At 37.9% G+C, this 24,816-nt stretch overlaps 1 protein-coding gene across 4 annotated transcripts in view; it reads left to right on the top strand.

The window, feature by feature from the left end:
- Positions 1-24,816, top strand: part of pde1ca (phosphodiesterase 1C, calmodulin-dependent a) — an 84,941-nt gene that overhangs the window by 15,535 nt on the left and 44,590 nt on the right. Inside the window, exons 1-2 of one of the 4 annotated variants that reach the window (XM_065258550.2) lie at positions 3,802-4,274; positions 8,422-8,448. The exons of the other annotated variants lie outside the window; for them this stretch is intronic. Of the exons in view, the coding sequence (XP_065114622.1) occupies positions 4,144-4,274; positions 8,422-8,448 (158 nt within the window). The 5' untranslated portion in view covers positions 3,802-4,143. Of the gene's footprint in view, positions 1-3,801; positions 4,275-8,421; positions 8,449-24,816 lie in introns of those variants that run through there. 4 annotated transcript variants of the gene reach the window in all.

Consider the following 24,816-nt stretch of genomic DNA (forward strand, 5'->3'; position numbering starts at 1 on the left):
CCTACCTTCATTAGTTCTCTTGTAATCACCTCTCAAACATGGGTAGGTTTCTTCAAAAACACCCAATTTTGAGCAAAAAGCTGAGATAATTCAATTTTTGCGAATGACTTTTGATAGAGATCAGATGCAGAGCGATCTTTAAAACATACATGGAGTTCTTTCTCTTTCATGTGAGGCGCTACTTCCGGGTTGTATAAGTTGCGGAAGTGCGCCACCTGGTGGATAATAGCGGTATTGCGGAAAGACGTTTTCTCTTAATTGACGAGATATCTCGTCAATGGCGGAGAAAGAGTTAAGATGTATTAGGGCTGGGCAATAATTTCGATTTTTCGATTAATCAGGGGGGTTTTACGTGGTCGATTAAAAATCGATTCTCAAAGGCCACGGATCAATTTTTTTTTTAAATAACCTGATCCTATTTAATCAAGGAATGTGACTGTTTTGACTTTTTTTCAGCATGCATTTGAAAATTAGAGATGGGTTCTGTTTTAATGTACCCAAGTGTACCTAAAATAAAAAAGTGTAATATACAGGTTGGTGGCTTTTAATTTCTTTTTATTAATTACCCACTTGTAAACTTATGTTCACTGTTTTTTTTAAAATAAAGTATTCGTTTTAAATCTATATTCATAGAGTTTAATTGAGAATCGAGTATAAAAATCGCCTGAGAATCGGAATCGAACCGAGAATCGAAACCGAATCGATCCGATAGCTTATAAATCAAAATCGGATCAATCCGGAACATCTGAATCGACACCCAGCCCTAATATGTATATAGCAGTGAATTTTTCTTATCACATTAAACCTGTAATAAAGTTTATGACATTCCTCACAAATAGCAGGTTGATGATCTTAGCACATTGGTTAGATAGTTACAGTAATTCTGAGTCTTACTGTAGGAAACTTCGTTAATCTAAATGTAAACCAGTTGTGTTTTAGTCAGGCATTAAAGTAGGTGTGCATGGGGCAAAAACTAAAGCGGTGTTAGTTGTAACGTGGACTGTTTAGATTGTTGCACAGGGTTGAGCGATTTGTTTTGTCTATATTGTTTTCACGCTGCCAAAAGACGGCCTCCAGGTAATTTATGGAAATATATAATGTTTTGCCATGGAGTTATTGATAAAAGAGTGTTTTGTTGGCATGTAAGTAAATTTTTTCATCATATGTTTTTTCGGTTTTTGAGTTGGGTGTGTAAGGATACCAAATGCAATGCTATGTCATATTAATCAGTGTCTTGTTGACTAAAACATAGCATCATTTTGAAATATGTCTGCAGCTCTTAGCAACTTTTTGGTAGACTTGAAAATATTTTCACCAAGCGGGGTTAATTGTAACGCTGTTACAACTAACCCCTCAGCACTAATGATAGGAAAACAGCTAACGGTAGCGTAATTCTTGTCGTTGTATAGGCTACACACAAATGATTGCTGGCTGCCAACAAAAAATGTTGCTCTCTTATCAAAATAAATTTTTGTAGGGATATACCGATACTGGTATCGGGTATCGGCCTCGATACCACATTTTCTAAAGTACTCATACTCGTTAAAAGTCCCCCGATACCTGGAATCGATACCAAGGACTGAGAAATGTCTATGTTTGAGCGGCGTGTAAGGGGTTAATGCCTCTTGTGTTGTCCAAAGAGGCAGAGTTTACAACAAACTGGAAAACTAGTCCTTTGTTTTTTTGTTAAATTATATGACTAAAGCTGTTACCTGTCAATTTAAATCATGTTTTTTTTATTAAGTACTCAGTATCGGTATCGGCAAGTACTGAAATGCAAGTACTCGTAATCGTACCCGTATTCCAAAAAAGTGGTATCGGTGCATCCCTAAATTTTTGTTTATTTCTTTAATATTGATTGAATAAGGTCATGTCAAATATTAAAATTATAATGAAATTAATGGCTAAAATCAGACTTTGATGCTCATTATCTCAGAATTAAATTTTGAGACTTTAGTATGGTTTTTACAGACTCTTTGCAAATGTATTCGATTGTGGTAGATCTAATCCTGTTAGACACAAACAAATAATTACAAACTGTGCGCTTTGTGTTTTGGATCAAATATTTACTGTTTGTTTGCAGTTCCTGTTTGGTTTGTTAGATGTATTGTGTAGTAGAATTGATTTATTATGATTTGACAGCTTTGGGATTAAATCTTTCTCCAGTTAATATTTTTTTCTTGCAATCATGAAATGCCACATTAATATAGATTTTTTGAGTTTTATGCATTTGGCAAATGCTTTTCTTCAAATCAACTTGCGTTGCATTTAAGCTATACGTTTTATCAGTATGTACTCCCTCTGGATAAAACCAATGACCTTTCCGTTGCTAGCACAGTTCTCTTCCAATTGAGCTCTTTCTCTTTTTATCCCTTCACCCACACGTTATCTTCTTGGTCACACTTTTCAACAGCTCTTCCCCCAGCACCTTTCCTCTCTCACCACCCGTTATTTCTCATCCAGTGAATTTTTGCAGACAAGAAACTTGTTCAGTCTTATCCGCACGGATTCATTCCAGCCAGTGTCACATTCTGCAAAAGCACCAAAAAAATAAATCCAGAACCTTGAATGAAATGATTCAACTTAATTATTCATTATCCACATCAACCTCAAAGAGACCCTTAACAGCGAAGGTTTGCTGTCGACTTGTGGATGCTAACAGAGTCCGGTCAGTTATTTATCAGCAGCCTTCATCCAAACGACTCAATCTAATTTCGCTTAATTGTAAATCGCTGTCGGATATCGGTGTTGCCTTGATTTAACTACGTAGGTTTTTTTGTGATTGTTTTGTTGTTCATTCAAGCTTTTCTTCAGTCAGAGATATGATCTCTGTGCCTACCACCACCTGCTGTTTTGCTGCGTGTTTTAAATGCAATGACGATTACAGTCCGGTCCTCTTTGTGCTTATGTTTAATGTAGTGGATTTTTTTGTATTTTCTAAATGTCACTTCACTGAATAAGATTGAGCGATACTGTCAAAACAGAACATGCTGTGGTTTCATTGTCCTCTGTGTATGACAGGTGGTTGAAAGGTTGAAAAATAACAGAGCTTGGTGATGTCGGCTGAAAAGTAATTTTAGAGGTGGAGCAAGTACATTTTGACAAAACTTACAAAAGCTTTTTCCTTTAGAATAATTTGCAATGATTATTCATTTACAATTAAAGGAAAACACCACTGTTTTTCAATATTTTACTATGTTTTTACCTCAGCTTAGACGAATTAATACATACCTATCTTTATTCAATGCGTGCACTTAATCTTTGTACAGCGTGTTGTGAATGTGTTAGCATTTAGCCTAGCCACATTCATTCCTTAGGATCCAAACAGGGATGAATTAAGAGGCCACCAAACACTTCCATGTTTTCCCTATTTAAAGATGAGTAGTTACACGAGTAAGTTTGGTGGCACAAAATAAAACATGGTGATTTTTTTTAAGCAGATAAAAAATAAGAACTATATTGTATGGCGGAAGAGCACTTAGTTTGCAGCACTTTGACCTCGGTGCGCAGTAATATGCATTATTTTCTTTACAGATAATATAACCTTGAACTATTAGTTTTATGCAGTTCAAGTTAAAATATACATTTTATTACATGCTTTTAAATAAATGTGTGACATTGGCATTAATAGTGGAATATTGTGTAATTAAAAAAAATACCTTTAAAAAAACTTAGCTTCTCTCTCCCTCTCTCCCCCCTCTTTCATTCACTCACTCACTCTCCTTCTCCAAATCCTTTTGTTTTTCCATCTGGTGTTAATCTCTCTCACCGTTCCTTGCTCTTGCACTGGTGTTATACTTTACGTCTGTGCATGACAGCAGAGACTCGAATACAGAGATCAGCAGCAGTGGTTTAATCCCCTCCTCTCCTCAGCCCACCTCCCGCCCCCCTCCATATATTCATGAGGGGAGCGTGAGAGACCCCATGCAGTCCTGCCATACGCGCTTCTCTCTCTACACCTGACCAGAGCTGCTGACACAAACCCACTACCACAGACAGACACACAGGGAGAGAGAGAGAGAGGTTCAGAATGAGGGACGAGCTACAGCTGTCTCTGTGACAGATTAAACGTCCGCAGCTATCGCAGAGCGTCCTAATCCGATATCGTCCGTGTCCCCGCACTGGCCGGAGAAAAACCTGTTCATGTCGTTTTGTCTGGTCGACTTTTTTGACATGGATTCACCAACCAAAGAGATTGAGGATTTCGAGAACAACTCACTGAAGTATCTGCAACCGGAGCAGATAGAGAAGATCTGGATCAGACTGAGAGGACTGTGAGTAAAGTTTTACACTTTCTGTATTTGTGCATGGATTTTTATATTCGTTTATCTTAAAAGAAAGTTCAAATATGAAAAAATGTAAGTATAAAAAGTAAATGTATTAATGATGTTTATAAAGATAATAATGAATAATAATAAAAGTTACAATAACATTGTGGATGTTATGAGTCATAATAAAAATGGTTATAAAAATAAAATATTATTTTTATAAATAATATAAAATAAGTATTACATAAAAAAGGTGGTAACACTTTACAATAAAGTTGTATTTGTTAACATCATAAATGCATTAACTAACAATAAGCAATATAGTGTTTCATCATATTAATCTTATAATGTCTTAATCTTATACAGTTATTCATTTTAGTTTATCGTGCATTTTAACAATAACAAAATTTAAATGTATTATTTGAGTCTGAATTTCAGTAGTTGGTTTTGTAATCTGACGCAAGCATATTTCTGACAGTGAGATTCAGGTCAGGGTCAACAGGTCACTTTCAGTACAAACATCCTCTTCATGTGTGGCTCAGTTCCCAGACACGAACGACGCCTCATCTTCTATTAAATGTGTTTATTGTTTATCACTGCTTGAAGTGTATTTGTTTAAAAATTGGCTCACAAAAGGAAGCAAAGTGGAAGTATTTGTGGAGGAATTAAGAAGCAGAAAATGAATGTTTATACAGATCGTGTAAATTAATGTCTTGTAAAAAACGCAGAAAGAAAATGTGTCGCTGCATCCCAATTTTTCGTTCACTTGGGAATTATTTGTTTGTTTTTAATTTTTTTATCGTAACACAAGTACAGACCAGAAACGCTATAATGAAACCACAATAGTATACCAAGATAATGAGATGTGATATGTATAAAAAAAACTTTACATCGTTGGAACAAGATTAAATGTCCTCGCAAAATGTCATTATTTTTATACAAATTTAAATTAAAATTTAAAACGTTTTCTCCCAATTAAAAAGTGCCATTGAATCCATGCACGAACTAGTATATTCAGTTATTTGGAAAGTCATGAGCTTGTATGTTATCACATGCTGGATTTTATAGTGTGTTACTGAAGGGATTGATCTAATCCCTCGCTATGTCATTCCACATTAAGCCCCTGTATACTAATCCCAGTTATAAACCCAAATATCCTTCAGGTCTCATGTTAGATTTATGACTGCATTCGTCCCGGCAGTGCAGTACTGTAGCTGTCAGCCTAGAGACCGTGGACCCAGGTGTGGAAACATTTCGCCTGCTGCTTGTCCTGAAACCATTTTTAAGGCTCATCAACGTTGTCATATCGGCAGTGGTCGAGTAAGGAACTGACCTGAAGGAAATTGAAGTTGTATCGTTTCAGCTCTATTTCCCTTTTAAGCCAGTTTTATTGAGCTTATTAGGAATTTAATTGTGCCCCCGGTACCTTTAGAGGAAATGAGAACGGTGTTGACAATGCTGGACGTAGTGAAAAACACATCTATAAAATTATACTTTCGTTATGCAAGATGTTGCTCGCAGTAAGAGCTAGTAGATGGGTAGAGAGAAAGAGAAAAATGTATATAACATTTAGGTTTATGATTTTGAAGTGATGATAAGAATATATGAAGAGTTCAGATGCAAAAGCCGCTAAACGCCATCTTTGTCAAAAATGAGATTATGATTGTAACCGAATACTCTCGACACGTACTACAGTATACGTTCATCAAATACTTTCCCATCAAATTCACTTAATCCCCCCTTACTGTGGGTTCACACCAAACGCGAGTTCAAGGATTTGCATGCGTAGATTACATACAAAGTCAATGCAAAAATGCAATCAGACACGTCCTCGCGTGGAGCGATGCAAATGACGCGATATGGGCGGCGCGTTTGCCACAAAAACACGCGCTATTCGCCTCAAACGCGTTGAAAATATTCAACTTGAGCGAAAAATTCGCATGATACGAAGTTAAATCCCGCAAGTAATCTAGAACGATTAACGCGATGCCCCGCATTTGGTGTGTTAAAACTATTTTTTAGGCAGAATCCATTTAGAGTCTATGCTAATTAAGTCTATGCTAAATGCTAATTAATGCCAGACAGACTTAGCGATTTTTGCATCTGAACTCTTTATATGATCTTGAAACATTGAAAGGTTAGAGCAGAGGTTACTTAATACACATACCGGTCACTGATGTACATGATTTTTGATAAACATTCATTTTCAAGCAAAATATAATTTCGTTAAATTTAATTTGTGGCTTTATAAAAAGATCATCCAATCTTTAAATGTATATTACAGTTATCTTTATCTTGATGTAAACTTGCAAACAAATAACAGTCCCTCCCGAAACTGCGATTATGCGATCGCAAGAGTAATGCATCAGCCAAAGTTCGCATATTTATGCGGGGGTCGCATTTTTTAAATACGCCACACTTTCGCTGCATAAATTGCAGGTTTCTGCTTGCAAAATATGCAGGGCTTTCATAATTTCATAATCTTCGCATTGCACATTTTCATAGCAAAGAGTCATATATATCTTAGCAGAAAGTTGAAAAATTTTACATTTACTTCACTCATGCAAGGCCATGTCCCCTGTTTTTATGGGAATGTTAGGAAGTGACGTAATTACGCGACGTGAATTTTTTTGCATAAAATTGCATAAATATCCCGCAAATTTCATCACATTTTTTATGAAAACATGCCGCAAGATCAAGGATTTTTGCCTCCAATAATCACGAAAAAATCTTTTTTTCTGAAAGGACTGAAATTATGGCTAGGCAATTTTGACTGCAATTCATATCTCCATAATTTTGGTATGAGGCAACATTTATACATAAATATCTCGACATTTTCTACGAAGTGGAAGTCAAAGCCTGATGTGAGATGTCACAGTCACCTATATTAAAACATAGCATGATGAAAATCAGATTTAAAGACAAGGTTTTCCTCCCTGTTGGAAAAAATATAGCTGCACAACATACAATCTGTGTGGAAAGCTTACGTCTGACCTCAGTGTACATTTCTATCAGAGCATCTGTTGCAAAGAAGGAGGGTCATATATTAGACCATACCGATATAGTCGATATTTTCTCGTTCCATACCCTGCAGTTAAAAATATCGATATATTACTAAAACTAGCTATATCGCCCATCCCTAAAACAAATGCTAGCATTAAACATTTTAGTTTGTACCTTACTGAACATAGAAAGGCAGAGCTATCAAATATCCATATGATTTTTAAGTGAAATGCAAAATAATGTTTTATAATAAAAAAAGGAAAAGAGCAATGCTAAATTATCCGGTCTGTCTGGTCTTAATTAAGACTGAGATGCCCTAATCAAAATAGTGTCCATTTTAAATCAGATAGTTTTTACCCCTCCCATCACATAAATAGCACGATCACATGCAGTTAACATATTTTGCTAATAGCCGTTTCAAAGGAAATGGCGCTTCCTCTTTATGTGCTAGATGAGCATTCATGGAGTAACTGGATTTAGATGAGCAAATGTCCAGATGTCCATCATGAGAAGGTCATTGTTTTCCTTATGTGTAGAATTTTTTTATCATAGGCACCTTAATGCAATGAATGAAACATTCCTTTTTTATATTTTAGCCACCATCTTGGATTTTTGTAATGAGATTGCTCATCAAGCTTGATTCAGTACATGCAATGTTTGCTAATGGGCAGCTTATGCCCCGTTCAGACTGCCAGCAACTAGCAGTAGCGACTTGATCTCATTCATTTCAATGGATGCTTGGCGACTTCCAGCAAGTCGAGTGACAGTGACCATCGGCAACAAGATGTAGGCATGTCCAGTGTGATGCGACACTGTTATGAAAAGTTTACCTTTAGCGACTTTTTGGAGCCACAACCAATGAGAGCGAAGCAGTTGAGTTCACGTCATCCCTATCTCGTCGGTTAGTGCTTTGGGTGGTACTCGTTTGTTTATGACAACCTGAATTAGAAATGCCTCTGTATGACCTCATTGAAAGAGATGGGCAACTGGTGGTCTGAATGGGGCATTAACATTAACATGATCGTAAATGCTAAGTTTATTATCTACTGTATATAGGGAGATTGATAGATTTTATTTAGCATATATTGAAAAATCTAATTAATAATTGACCTGTAAACAAACTAAAACATCTGTATTTTGCATTTTGCAGACGGAAATATAAGAAGACTTCACAGAGGTAAGATATTCACCCTGATGTGATTACAACAAATCTTGTCATCTAAATAGAAATTGGAAAATTGAATTCCAGCGAATAAAAGTTTTGCAAAAGAATTGTGCACACAGAGTTGTTTTCTCTTAGGATGTCTCTGAAATCACAAACCAGATGAATGTAGTTCAGAAAATTTACATCTGTTTTATGCAGGTCGGCTTGCTCGAGTTTTGCCATCAGTGTTTAATTGCTGATTGAAAGAAAAAAAAAAACAGCTTTCGTAGCCACGAGTGAAGTGATTCGCAGTTGTGTATTAGCATATGAGAACCATTAGAAGAAGGACTCTGGTGGTAACGTGTTACTGTGATGGGATCAGGTGTTTATGCCATGGTACATTTAAAATGTACAATGTATACCATATTCCAGCTTCAAAAAATATTTTGGTAGTACATTTTCAAGAACATGGTGGTGACTATTACATTACTGTGTACATTGGTAAGAAAAAAATGCTCAAAATATGTGCCCCAGCAGTTACTGGGGCTGTACAGCTGGGGTACATATTTGAGCATTTTAGTGTACTACATACTAATGGCACTTTTCCATTGCATAGATCTACCATGGCCTGGAAAGGCAATAATAAATTACAATGGTAAATTACTTATTTACAAGATTAAAAACTAATTTACAAGTTTTTTTTTTTTTTTTACAAATTTACACATTTTTAAACAAATTTAAAATGAGTGAATAAATGTACAAGTTTTTTTTAACAATTTACAAGTGTTTAAACAAATTTACAACGAGTGAACAATTTTATAAGTTTTGTAACAAATTTACAAGTGTTTAAACAAATTTACAATGAGCGAACAAAATTACAAGTTTTAAAACAAATTTACGTTTTTTACGGAAATGGTAGGTACCATACGCTGACGTCACGCATCTGAGCCTCCGGTGGGAAAAAAACCCGAAAGTATCGCCGTGGATCACATGAGAAATGTGAATGCGATGTTGTGTATTTTTTACTCAGGACTGCATTGTTCGTTCCCTCCTGGGGTTACATAAACTGAAACGGGGAAGCGTGACGAGTTGGTTTACATGGTGCTGTAAACTCCAACCCAGGAGGACTTGTAAATGTAAATGAGGATTTAAAAACTTGTAAATGTGTTCATTCATTGTAAATTAGTTAAAAAACTTGTCAATTTGTTCACTCATTGTAAATTTGTAAAAAAAAAAAAAATAGTAAATTTGTTAAAAAAAAAAAAAACTTGTACATTTGTTCACTTATTGTACATTTGTTAAAAAAACTAGTAAATTTGTTAAAAAACTTGTACATTTGTTTTTTTTCTTGTAAATAAGTAATTTACCATTGTAATTTATTTTCGCACCTTGAGGCCACTGTATAGATCCCTAAGGGTCAGGTCGTGTCAGCTCACCTTAATTTGGCTTGGTTGGCTTTTTCACTGAGTTTAGTACCACTTAAAGTGTGAGGGATTATAGGTGTGTCGTTATATTTGCGCTGCCAACTGCTGTGACATCATACAAGTGAGAGCGTCGTTGGAATGCAGTGTTTCTCATACATTCTTTTATTTGTCAGTCCACCACAAAATCAAAATTGACCACCACAAATAGATGTTTGCACATCGCGTTTATTGTTACCTCTGTCTCACAGGACAGTTTCTGTACAAACACCCGTTGCGGCAGTCGATACGCGATGCTAAGTTGCAAAAATGGTGTGCATACTGTACGATGTGCGTTGCGGGTGTGCCGCCACAAATTGCAAGAAAACACTGGGATTGTGTTCCTAGAAACCAATGCATAAAATTACATCCTAACACAAACCCCCAATCTAACCCTAACCCTAAGTGACAATGATTTAAAAATAGGAAAGAACGATGAGAAAAAATATATAAAATGACACGATAAAGAAAGTCGTGCCACAGAAGAAAAATACATTTGTCTCTAGAGACACGAGAACCACTGGACATTCGTGTCAAACAACACAAATAAATTAATCAAAATTTTCATTACTATAACACGACTTGCCGTGAGACTGGGTTGGTTAAAAACAACCAAGCATTTCTGTAAATACCATGGTACATGAATATGCTTATTGTTACGATAGTAACATTATATATACAGTACTAAGATTTAACTGTCTGAACCAAAACCAAAAGGAGCAATAACCGGTCAATATCGATGGTGGTGGTCCCACCCAAATTTAAGCCCACAGTGGTCGTTCCTGGTTTTCCCATTGTGTGTGTTTGTATATCAAGCATGTTAATTTGATGGTGACAAAATAATGTAAATGACTGCATCCAGGGTTTGTGTCTGTGTATAAATAGGGCTTGGGGAGTTTTTTTTATGGGTGCATTAAGGTTAAAGGTCATGAGTCATTCAGACACTAGCCAGCGTACATCACTGTAAATCTCAGCATGAGACGTTTGTATGATATTTTTTCTCGGTAAAGCCCGATCGTGACATTTTTATGTTTTGTGCCTAGAGGATTTAAAAAAGTTGTGCAAGATTCGATGTGAACCAGTCTTTATTCTGTTTTGCCTCATATGTTTTGTATTTCTTTCTGTAAATATATCTTTCTTTTCATACACAAGGGTCTGTCATGGAGAAACTAAGATTATCAGGAGAAACAGATTGTGTGAAGAAATTGAGCTTTAGTGATAATTACAGCAAATTAAACAACCGCAGCCCAGACAGTGCCCTGTTTTGCCCGAGAAAACGTCATTCTTACGTCATTATCCCCTTAGAAAATGTCACATGATGCCTGTACATATACTATACATACTGTTTTATGCTTCAAGTTGTCCTTGCCAGACTTCTTTCAGTGTGATCGTTCTGTACCATAACCGGGTGCTGTTTGGTTAATAATGACATAAAACGAGAGCAAAAGAGTGCGATTTACGGTCACAGGACTCCCACATAAGCCCTCAAACTGACCGCAAGGTTACGGGCCCCATACACAATGGTTTTTAAGTGACAATCATGTGTCTTACCCATCTGGTATATATCAAGCAACGCTTATTGTTTTGTCCTCCTCTGGGTTTGATTGCAGTCTCGCGGCTCTTCCCATTGATGTTTTGTCCATCGCTTGCATCTCGACTCAAACTAATATCCCAGGCATTGAGCAAGAGCTTAAAGAGGGTGTAACAGCCATCATTGTGGCCTATTCTGACGATCTTATTAGGGCTGGCGGCTCAGGCAGAGGCAGAACACGGCCATTACGGTCTGTAGCGGCCCGGTGGCACTTCAATCTGTTTCTCACACATCGTGTAATAAACACTGGGGCATTCAAAACGACCTAAGCACCGTGCAGATGGGTTTTGTTTACACATTCTTGTGGTCTCACTTCTTCATACTTTGTGGTGTAGAAACTTGAATACTTGAAATAGTTTGATCTCAGAGGTCTGTCTGTGTTCGTATCTCCTTTGGTCCCGGTTCAGTTCAGGTGTTGTTTTAGAGCACTTCAGATAAGCTATGATTGGAATGAAACCACTGACAGATGAAATAAAAATTGCTTTTTGCATTGTACCGTGTAGTCTTTGACATACCCTTAAAGGGATAGTTCAGCCAAAAATGATATTAAACCCATGATTTACTCACCCCCAAGCTGTCCGAGTTGCATATGTCCATCGTTTTTGTCAGACAAACACATTTTCGGATATTTTAGAAAATGTTTTAGATCTTTCAGTTGATTCAATGTAATGTTACGGGGTCCACCCATAGTCCACGACCTTCAAGTCCAAAAAAGAGCGTCCATCCTTCACAAATTAAATCCAAACGGCTCCATGATGATAAACAAAGGTCTTCTGAGGGTAATCAGCGCGTGTTGTTGTAGAAATATCCATATTTAAAACTTTATTAACGAAAATAAATACCTTCCGGTAGCGCCGCCATCTTAGACTCCTCTGTATTCAGGAGAGAATATAAGCGTAGTGTACGCACTTTTCTTAGTGACATATGACAAATTCGGAGGGCGGGGGCACAGAGCAGCAGCAGAGTAGCCTCCGTAGGCTGCGTAAGCTCTCATCCTGAATGCGGACGCGACTAAAGCTGGGCGTACACGGTGCGAATTCTGACGGTCGGAACGTCGTGAGCTCTCGCACACGACACGAGTGAGTTTATACGAAAATAATTCGGACGCAGTCACACACGACAAGATTTTACTGTACGACTTGACGAATTCTGACGTAAGCATTTTCACACCTGTGAGGATGAAGTAGGCTACCTTTCGTTGTGGCAGAATGTACAAAACATAAAACAAAAAGAATAGGGTAAAGATATTGGCTTAGTATATAAAACAGCCTGGAATTTCTGTTCTTTTGTATTTCTATTTATGCATTCCGAAATTGGAATATAGGTCTAGTTCTGTGGGGGTGAAGGAATTTCTCTGGCAGTGATTGTTCGTGCTAGCGCATATGCGGTTTTACCGTCTTAATATATCATGTTTGTAGTGCCAAGTAAATATCTATATTGCTATTATTAATGTTACATATATTGTTGCTTTTTTATAAATATGACCGTTCAAAAAACACATTCAGTGGGCCTATTTATTTATTTGTAAATGCAGAATGAGGAGCAATGAGGTAAAACGCAAGCTAACGTTACACGCCTTTTCCTTTATAATTAAATTATTAAGACAACACATCTATAGCCAAATATTTATTTGTAAAACGAAAATAATTTAATTTAATATAAAGCACATTGTCTAGGCTTGTTATGTGCAAATGTTCGGTCAATGCGGTGTCTTGAAGTAAAAGTGAGACCGCAGCATTTATGCTCCTGTAACTGCACACAATAAATGCCATACAGAAGGCATTGCTTATTAATATAGTGCATTTTCACAGTAGGCCTATATGTAAATTAATACATAGCAATACAAATATAGTATGAAAACAAATTAATCATTATTTAAATAAAGTTTCAGAGATAGCCTACATTTTTAGTCATTTAAATGTTCTCATCATTTCAAAAAAAGGTACGGCTACCATATAACTTACACTGGGCTATATCTTTTGTTCCTTTGGTCGAAAATATGTAAAAGAATATATATGTGGGTAAAAATACCGAACAAGCTCAGTTGTTGAAGCAGAAGCTCCATAATAAGATGGGAAACATCGTCTCCGCATATTATCATCATGTTTATGTACTCTCTCTCAATAAATGCATATCTTAGCCTATTAAACATGGACATTCCGTTGCTTTTTTCTGTCGCGACAGCCCTTTTAATATCCAATCATTTATGAAACTACAGCAACTTTGGCACAGCTTGGATTACACAAAAATTGCGACATTCTTTGTACATCCTGTACTATTTAAACCAGTGGTCTCTGCACGGAGTCTAATAATTTTTAAATGTATTTATTACATAATTTAGTTGGCTTATTTTATGTTTACATTGTAAATAATGATAAAACATATTAACAAGTAAAGAAAAATCAACAAGTAAAACAAAAAAGTTTTAATATCAGCCTCGTTTAATGCATTGTAGCACTTATCAGAACAGCGGTATAGCCTAAAACAACAACTACACTCTCTCCTGTTTCCACACACATCCAAAGCTGTGACCCGACATCACAAAAACACGTATGACAGGTTTTTTTCAAGCAAATAAGCTGATCAAGAGGTCGTCACTGAAAGGACCTGTACATATTTGTCATGATGTCCGGTCACCGGAGTGTGTATGTGCGCGAAACATAGCCAGCTATAGAGTAGTCATCAATATTTGAGGTAGCAGTGCTACATTTGTCTTTCTTCTTCTGCGTATTGTACATTCTGATTGGTCAACTTCAAGTGCTTTGCCAGATCGTCTCGTACACCCGCACCAACACTACGAATTTATACCGACAGCTCCCGAACTTTTTTGACATGTTTAAAAATTATCGGGAGGTCGTAAGGTGCTCGTAACCTGCTCGGCTCGGCTCGTAATTCCTCTCACACGGTGCGAGCCGCGACCATACGAGCATGAACGATTTGCTCCCGAGGAAAAAAAATCGCATGCGAGCCCCTACGACAGCAAAAATCGCACCGTGTACGCCCGCCTTAAGATGGCGGCGCTACCGGAAGGTAGTTATTTTAGTTAATAAAGTTTTAAATATGGATATTTCTACAACAACACCGCGCTGATTACCCTCAGAAGACCTTTGTTTATCATCCTGGAGTCATTTTGGATTTAATTTGTGAAGGATGGATGCACTTTTTTTGGACTTGAAGGTCGTGGACTATGGGTGGACCCCGTAACATTACATTAAATCAACTGAAAGATCTAAAACATTTTCTAAAATATCCGAAAATGTGTTTGTCTGAAAAACAATGGACATATGCAACTCGGACAGCTTGGGGGTGAGTAAATCATGGGTTTAATATCACTTTTGGCCGAACTATCTCTTTAAAGGGATAGTTCACTAAAAAATAAAAATTACCCCATGATTTACTCAACCTCAAGCCATCCTCGATGTATATAATTATCTTTTCAGAGGAAGACTATCGGAATTATATTAGAAAATGTCCTGGCTGTTCCAAGCTTTATAATGGTAGTAAATGGTGCTTCTGATTTGAAGCTCAAAAAGTCCATTCATCCTTTACAGAAGTAATCCACAAGGCACCAGGGGGTTAAAAAAGGCTCTCTGAGGGCAATCGATGCGATTTTGTAAGAAAAAAAGAGGAATATATTTAGAAACCACTAGGGCTGTTCCGAATACCATTTTTTGAGCTTCGAAGCTCTAGTAGAAATAAAATCGAATATTCGAAGCTTCGGAAGGAGGGGCTGAACATATTTTTCTCTTTAATAAAGGCAGGAATGTGTGTGTGTGTGTGTGTGTGTGTCTGTTTATCTACAGTTTTATTATGTGGCGGATGTGTTGCTGCGGACTCAAGGGAGTGTAGTGCCTTTTTTTCGTGCAATATGGACATGTGACACGTTTAGAATAAACTTTAAGAAATATACTTTAAAAATACTACAGAACAGCGCAAGCTGGAAGCGGCGTGCCTGTCACGCGTCCTGCGAGAACAGCATTTGTGAAACAAAACACAAGAGCAATACTTTTAATAAGGTAGCCTAACATTTTTCTAACAAATAAACATTCCCGTATCAGAAATTAGCAGCACAGTAATTACTGACAACGTAGGGTAGGCTATTTAAATAAAACAACGAAAATAAATGAACGAAGTTCAGCAAACTGTAATAAAACGGTAGCATACTTTCAAAATCAAGTTTATTTATAACACTTACACCATCAATATGTTTTTTTCATCAGCAGAACAATAAAGAAGATATTTTGCAGAAACCCCAGTGCTCCGTCATGCAAGTCAACCGATCCGCACACTTTAAGAGTTAAAGCATATATATCCAATACAAAAGTAATCCCCCATAACTCTGTGTGACATATTGACGTCTTGTGAAGCAAATCAATCAGTTTTTGCAAGAAACTGAACGTTATTTACAACACTATTAGCGTGAATGCCAAAGCAGGAAGCGCGCTTTCCGTTCGAGGCGATCTCTTCCACTGGTGCTGTTTGATGGCTGTTGACTATGGATGTTGGTCTCTCTGCGCCACCTATAGAGCGGGAGCGTGAAGCGCACTTACTGCTTGGCAAAAGCTCTGCATTAACGCTGAAAAATATTTATATATATATATTCGAATCTCAAAACTGAAAATCGAATGTCAACCCACGGAACGAATATTCGAATTTTCTGGTCCAGCCCTAGAAACCACTGACAGATGAAATAAGAATTGCTTTTTGCATTGTGCTGTGTGGTCTTTGACAAACTTTTATAAGAATGGTTCATCTAAAAATGAAAGTTACCCCATGATTTACTCATCCTCAAGCCATCCTTGATGTATATGATTATCTTTTTCAGACGAACACTATCGGAGTTATATTAGAAAATGTCTTGGCTGTTCCAAGCTTTATAATGGTAGTAAATGGTGCTTCTGATTTGAAGCCCAAAAACTCCATTCATCCTTTACAGAAGTAATCCACAAGGCACCAGGGAGTTAAAAAAGGCTCTCTGAGGGCAATCGATTTTGTTAAAAAAATATTAATATTTAAAACTTAAAACTAAAATAACTAGCTCCCGGTAACAACTAAAATGCTTTCACAAGAGAGTACGCTTCAAGCGTATGATGAAGGATATAGCGTACGAGACGTAGTGGGGTAGTGACGAATGTGGTAGGGCAGAGAGGAAAACACCAGTCAGGAAAACTGTGAAAAATTTGTTTTTTCCTACATCATATACACTGAAAATGCACTCTTAAAAATGCTTAAAAAGGGCTCTGACTATTAAATGGTTAGAAAGAAATGGTTATTAAAAAAAACCTTTGACTAAAGGTTCTTTGGGAACCAAAAATGGTTGCTTAACACTCTTAAAAATAAATGTGCCAAAAAGGGTTCTTCACAGCAATGCCATAGAAAAAGCATTTTTGGTTCCCCAAGAACCATTCAGTCCATTTTCTGACCTTTTAATAGTCTAAAGAACCTTTATTCACTACAAAGAACCTTTTGTAAAACAAAAGGGTTTGTGGAAGTTAAAAGTTCTTGGAAAAATGGTTCTTCTATGGTATCATTTATCACCTTTATTTTTTTAAGGGATGTATAAACATCTCAAAAGATTAATTTAGTCAGTGATCCAGCACTGTTTTGGCAGTCCCACTGTGGCTTTCATGTGCTAACTGGATGGTTTTGTCTTTGCATGCCTGCGCTCGATGATTTCGCCTTGTTAATTGATCGCTTCACAGCCATCGAACCCCAGCCCTTGCACCTGATAATAAACAAGATAATTACTCCAGTTAAAAACTGACATATTTACCAAGCGATTTCACCTTACAACACCAATCCTCCTCCCCTGGGAGCTTCTGTCACTGATGTGTTTTGTCATTTGAATACCAAATAGGGAGACAAAATGAACACCATTGTCATTTGGCGCCATCAGTTCAGTTTGTTTTTGCGTGGCCGCCTCATGTCTTTATAGACCTTGAGTGGGCTCTCGTCATCAGTCTATTCCATATTCCAGAAGAGGCTCATGCCCACGGGGGTTCAGAAGGATTAAATGTGCCATTCTGTTGAAGAAAGTGGTGCTGATTGTGGGTACGCTCCTCTCTGATCTGTCCTTCGGTTCGCCGGCAGTTAGTCGGAGAGCTGAAATGAGTCTGGGTTTATCTCACAGACCAGGGAGCAGCCCTGTGGCCCTCGACGACCCCTTATTCTTCAATTCTTCCACTCAAAAACAGGATGCTGACTAGCATTAATTTGTGACGACTTTCATGCACATCACAACGTATCACCTGGACAGATACAATAACCGTTTGGGCATTTCAACTACTAGAATTTTAACTCTATTTCAGTAGACTGACAGAAAAATGGTTCATTTTTCTCCCTACCTGTCACTGGGGTGATATCCTTTCAAAACGTACAGTACACCTTTGCATCCTAGGGCGCACTAACACTGTCCAACACCAAACCAATGATTGTCCCCTCTCCCTACTCCCCCAGAAGCACGTACTCACACTGTACTTTTATCAGTCCAAGCCCGGGCCCGCTTTCGTTATTGGAATTGTTTTAACAAAGCAGGAAGTAAAGCGCTCTCTTAATGCAGGGTTCACAGCAGACGCTGTAGAGGCGGCAAGCGCGAACGATTTACATGTTAAGTCAATGCAAAGACGCGATTAGGCATCATGCGGCGCAAATAAGTGTTGCCGCGAGAAACGCGCAAGTTGAAAAATCTGAACTTCCAATCAGGACCTTGCTGTAGTAGTGACGTGATTACAGAAAGCGAGAGTCCCATGACGTGAATTTCCGCGTGAATGTCTCGAATGACTAAAATTTCACGTGCGAATGAAGTGAGTAAACGAATATAGCGCTTTTTTACCGCCTCTACCGTGGCTGGTGTGAATGCACCATAACACTGGAGTGTGGTGCGCAATGACTTAAGGGGTGGGCGATATGACCAAAATTTTACTTCACAATAGGATTTATTTTATATCATGATAACAATATGTATCACTGTTAAATATTTTATCTTTTAATAAGGTTTTTATGTTATTAAAATATTTAATGCCACAGAATTTTCATAATTCTCACAAAAACTTATACGAGCATAAAAAAGAAGATAAAAAACAAACAAAATTCAAGCTCACTGAAGATAAAAAGTCTGTGATGAAAGAATGAAAATAAATAATAATGTATATTATATAACTTATTAAAGGTAGAAAAGTTATTTAGTCAGGAGCAGTGAGAGATTTTCACAAAAACAGTGACAGACAGGAGCAAAATTAGGGAACTTCTCCTTTAAGACCAAAGTCCGGATCCAACCTACTGTTACAAATGTGTCTTTTCTTTCAGCTGTTTACTTTCTCTTTAGCCCTAAATGGTCGTGTTTATGATGATACTTGTAAAGGGAATTTTGACATATATGTGTATTTAAGGCAAATAAAGCGACAAAAATGCTCACGAGCTTAATGAGCAGCACGTGCGCAACTTGCGCGCTCCTCTCACACAAAAACAGCACGCACATATAGCACTGTTGTTTGTGTTTCAATGGCTTAAAATCACTTGTTTTAAAACTGCGGTGCTTTAATACAGTACAAACGTTAAGTTTTCGTGACCACGCACACAGCAACATGATGTAAATTCGATAGAGATCTCTATCGGTTGACAAATTTCCACCCCTAGGGATGACACACAGCCCTCTCACATGCCTATTTTTGCTTAGTTGGTTTGTCGCGTGTGCAGCTCAGACATTCACGTAACCCTGCTGCACGCATCAGAAGGTTTTTACGAAAGCAGATGAAGGTGAGTGGTCGCGCAATTGACGTCTCTCCTTTTGAATCGCGCGATTTGTGATCACATTGCGCATTCCGTGCCGGAGCCCAAGTGAACTGCGCTTGAGCCCACTTCTGCAAGCTGGCCAGGGCGCGATTAACCAAACCGATTTGGATAGTGTGAGTGTGCCCTGAAGAGTTCATATTGGTACCTCAGAGGTACATATTGGTACCAAAGAGTTCATATTATTTATTTATTTATTTATAGTGAGACCATGCACAATTTTTTACATACAATTATTTCCATTTCATGAATTGCACTTGATTTTGCCAAGGGCTAAGTTTCGTCCGTAGTCCCCCAGGCAGGTCAACGCTAACATAACATTACCTATGTACACATACAATACATACATACATACACACATACTGTCAGGGCCTTAAAAAGTACCTCAAAACTGTATACTTGCACCAAAGGTATACATATCTGTACCCTATACTTTCCTCTTTTTTTACGCGTTTTAGGTTTTGCTGGTTTAGATGACTTGCAGAAAAATTATTTGTGTGGATAGGGACCATAGAACCGTGATGGAACGTTGTGACCTTGGGACAGCTGTGTATTTATCACACAGATTTATAGAAGTGTTGGAAATAATGATGCACAGAAAATCAGCAGTTTGGACTTTTCTGGAATTTCATTTTACACAGCAGTACGGAGTGATCATGAAACCCTCCAACGGCAAATACATTGTTGGGGATAAATGCTCTTTTCTCCTGAAAGAGGCCGATTTGGCCATGGCTCAAGCTCACACAGTATCTCAGCATAAAAATCAGCACAGCTGTTGGCTGCAGAAGAGCTGTCGTGCACCATGGGGTCCTCAAGGACCTAGGTCGTGGGAGCAGAACGCGGCTGAAGTAAAAATTATATTTATAATTTACAACACCGCACTGACAGCTGTGGAAACTGTGGACAATCTTTTGTTACCAAGCACATAGCAAACAGTTTGCAGACTGTGTGTGATACTGTACATGTACGTATGATTTATATAATAATTGTGAGGCTGTTTACAGGTTTACAGAGTCAGTTCTCAGACCCATCAAAGCTTATTCAGGGTGAATTGAACTGAATCGTTGTGCCCCTTTTATCAAGGCTATAAGAGTATCTGTCTATCTGTCACAGAGGGGAACGGCATCTTTATTATCGCTCTCTTTTTGGCAGAGACCTTTAGTTGGAAATGTCACTCAGTCATAAGGAGATCCGAGGCGTTTAGCTGTAATGTTGAAGGAGCTTTACTCTAAAGCTGATCTTCTATGTTCTGGTTGATGAGGCACAAGCAGGGAGGATTTGATGGGCTTTACAGCTGTGAATTGTGAATACTGTGGTATAAAGTATATACTCAATCCTTTCCATCCCATATGTAATCCCACATGTTTTACAAATACTGTGGCAGGCATCACTATTACTGTGGCTTATACTTAGGGTTAGACATGTGAACAGATTGTTTTTTATTGGTATAATAATACTTTGTGAAATGTTACAACTTATTCTGATTATAGACTGTAAAAAAGGGACGACGCATCTTCATTGACTTCCAATGGAATTGGGAGTCAATGCCGATGATGTCATTCGCAGCCAGAGTCTGCGCAGTACTGCTCGTGAGGTGGAGCCACGTTATCAAAGCCCCACCCATCTTCCAGTTTAACTCAAGCACAAACAAATGCATTAAGTTATCACACCCTTTTTAACTCTTTCCCTGCCAGCGGTTTTTTTTTTAAGTTGTCAGCCAGCGCCAGCATTTTTCAGGATCTTCACAAAAGTTTAATGCCTTCCAGAAATTGTCCTTTAAATATATAAACATACAACATGAAAAAACAGACTCTGCTTTAAAAAAAAAAAAACGTTTCATCCTACCTTCATTTGATTTCTTTTTATCACCTCTAAAATATGGGTAGGTTTCTTTAAAAAAAAAAACAATTTGGAGCACAAAGCTAAGATAATAAAATTTTTGTGAAGGACTTTTGATATAGATCAGATGCAAAGCGATCCTCAAAACTTACACGGACATACGGTTGTTTGCCCTATAGGCGATACTTCCGGGTTTTACCGACCTGGTGGATAACACTTAAAGGTACAACAACATGATAAGAAATAACTAAAATAAGAGAAACCATTGTTGGAAAAAATGTAAGGTGTATTTAAATGGTGTGTTTATTTAAATTTTAACCACATCCTATGTGTTTACATGGAAAGGGCAGCCAGCCACCAGGGAAAGATCATTTCTTTTAGCTTCCCTTTTCAGGACTTGTGTGGCATCCCTGACCATAGGCTGTATAAAACATGGACGTGGTGTCCATAGACATTATATACGTAGACGCCTCATGACGTGCTGGAACGTAATCCAGTGTCGCCACCATATTGGTTGGGTCTCCCCACTCTATGCTAGAGTCAATCGGAGTCAAGCACAAGTTATTTTACCATTTATAATATGTCATTGTAACTAACGTTACTTACTTGTAACCAAACCATGTGAAAATCCGGTAAAAATTCAGGGAGTAATGATTATTGTAGTTGGGGATACACCTTTCTCAGTAAAAATAAATGCAGGGAAGGCGCATTGGGGACCCATCCAAGATGGCGGTCGCGCTGATACGTCAGCTCCAATAGGCAGTGTCTGAACTCTGGAACAAATACCTATAGAACAAATAACAAATGTTTTGGTTTCCTAAAAACAAGGGGAGACTGCGACCATGGATAACCACTACGTGAAGGGAGGTTTGGCATAAAATACATTTTATACAGCAACGTTAGCTCTGTGTCGTTTTTTATTTCATAGCTTTTGCTTTAACTAAGGTAATCTACTTGTTGTTTATTTTGCTTGTTATCAGAAATAAACTTCTCCAACTCTCTACTCTACTTTCTTTCCTTACAGAAAAATGCTGAGTTTTTTTGTGATTGTTTTGGGGAAAAATCCTTGATCTTGCAGCACGTTTTCTAAAACAATGTGATGGAATATGCGGGATATTTATGCAGTTTTATGCGATGAAATTGTGGGAACTTAAAAAAACTGTTTGCAGCTTTTCAAAGATGTTCACGACGCGTATTTACGTAACATGGCTGCGCTTGTGTGAAGTGAAACATTTTGCAACTTTCTGCTAAGATATATGTGACTTATTGCTATGAAAATAAAATGGGGGATTATGAAATCATGCAAATCCAACATATTTTGCAAGCGGAAATCTGCAATTTATGCGGCAAAAATGCGGAGTATTGGAAAATAATGCGGCCTCCACATAAATATGCAGACTTTGCTGATTATGCATTGAATCATGCGATTGCATTATCATGTTCTTCTGGAGGGACTGTAAAGAGCATTTCTGAAACCCACGGTGGGCGGAGCCAGTCAGCGACATCTTGGTAGCTGTCACTCCGGGATAACCAGAAATGGGCAACTGTGGACTGTGGGTGGAGCTGATTTCTGGTCTTAGCTTAACGTAGTAACAGCAGTAGCAATCCATCTGTCAATCAAGTGGCCACGCTATTAATTATGGAGAACTTTAAGGCTAATTGTAATTCAAAAGGATGAGTTACAAAAAAATTTGTAGTTGTCATAAAGTGCAAGATTAGCTATATAGATCAAAACCACTTTTTGTATTGACTCCCTATTGGAGCATGTCTCTATAGCGGCCAGTCAGTGATTCGAAATTTAAGTCATTCATGATTTTCTGACACCCAAGCAATATGTTGGAGATGATGGAGAAATGGACAGCCATCTATTCTGTTATTATGCTACTATTGGTCAATCTGTATTCGTTTTTGAGACCTGTTTAATATTCATAGTTCCGCAGTGGAGATCTGATGCCCTCGGTGTGAAATAAAGTAAGATGTCTCAATACATGCAAATCGCTGGCTACATGACATACTGTGAAAACTGACTCTACAGCGTGGAAAATGGCCAATCAATGGCGTAATGAACTATCAAAATCATAATCGCAAAAAGCTCTTGACCTCAAACCCAGACGTTTAGCCTTTTTTATGACGTAGGAGGAGTCGGGTCTGCATTTTATTCGCATTATGTATTATATCATATCCTGCAAGATATGCAGTGAGATTATAAGTTGGGTCAAACAGGGAATTGGTTCTGTCCCCTGTGAACATTTCTGGAGGTCTGGACCTTCGTGAAAGACTCCAGATGGGCCTGTGTCAACACAATGGCCCTCAACCTCTCGCTGCCAGCGCAACAGAGCTCTGGCAACCGAGACCTGTGACCTAGAAAGGGCGAGAGTGACCACAACGGAGTCGACTATATGAGCCCCTCCAGCTGCTCGGCAGACGACAGAGGTTGTATTCAGAGTTTCTTCACCCTGGCCAATTCCACACCATCCTCTCTGGTCCTAATTAGATATGACGGGCAGTAAATGGTGTGTTGTTATGCCCATTAAACTTTTCATCCATTGTTAGAGTCATTTGCTCTGCTCTCTATGTGCCACCTTGCTTCTGTCTTTACAGTTACAGATGAACAAATCTTTTCTTTCCTGGACAGATTCACTGGTTGGACCTAATGGTAGTCTAGCAATAAAAAATACAAGTTTAGTATTAGGAGTTTGGTGCTCCTGAAGCTCAGTAGGCATTGCATTAGCAGTGCAAAGGTCATGGATTTGAATCCCAGTGAACACACATACTAATAAAATAATGACACTGTAAGTGTTTTTGGATGAAAATGCATCCACAGTATCTGTCTGTTTGTCCCATCTATCCATCCGTCCATCGATCTATCCATGGAACTATCTATGGTCTGTCTGTCTATCCATCTTTATATGCATCTATCTGTCTATCTATCTGTCCGTCTATCCATCTGTTTGTCCGTCCGTTTATCTATCTATCTGTCCGTCAGCCTATTCAGCTATCTATCTGTTTGTCCGTCCATATGTATCCATCTATCTATCTGTCCTTCCGTCCATCTATCTATTCATCCATCTCTGTGTTTGTCCATCTATTTATTATCTATCTACAGTATCTGTTCATTTATCTATCCATCTATCTATCACTCCATCTATCCATCTATCTATACTTCTGTCTGTCTTTCTATCCATCTCTCTGTCCGTCTATCCATCTATCTATTTGTTCTTCCATCCATCTATCTATCCATCTATCTATACGTCCGTCCGTTTATCTATCTGTCTTTCGTTCATCTATCCATCTATCTCTCGTCCGTCTGCATTTCTATCCATCTCTCTGTCCGTCTGCGTCTATCCATCTATCTGTTTGTCCTTCCCTCCATCTATCTATCTATCTATCTATCTATCTATCTATCTATTTATACGTCCATCCGTTTATCTATCTGTCCATCTGTCCATCTTTCTATTCTTCTGTCTATTTATCAATCTGTCCATCTGTCCATTTATCTATCTATCTGTCTATCATCGATTTAACAATCTTATCTGTCCGCCCATCTATCGTTCATCTATCCATCTGTCTGTCTTTCTATCCATATATCTATTTATTCTTTCATCCATTTATCTATACATCTGTCCTTTTATCTATCTGTCCATCTGTCTGCATTTTTATCCATCTCTGTGTCCGTCTATCCATCTATCTGTTTGTCCTTCCATCTATCTATCTATCTATCTA

This window comes from Paramisgurnus dabryanus, chromosome 22 (assembly GCF_030506205.2).
Source record: "Paramisgurnus dabryanus chromosome 22, PD_genome_1.1, whole genome shotgun sequence".
NCBI lineage: Eukaryota > Metazoa > Chordata > Actinopteri > Cypriniformes > Cobitidae > Paramisgurnus > Paramisgurnus dabryanus.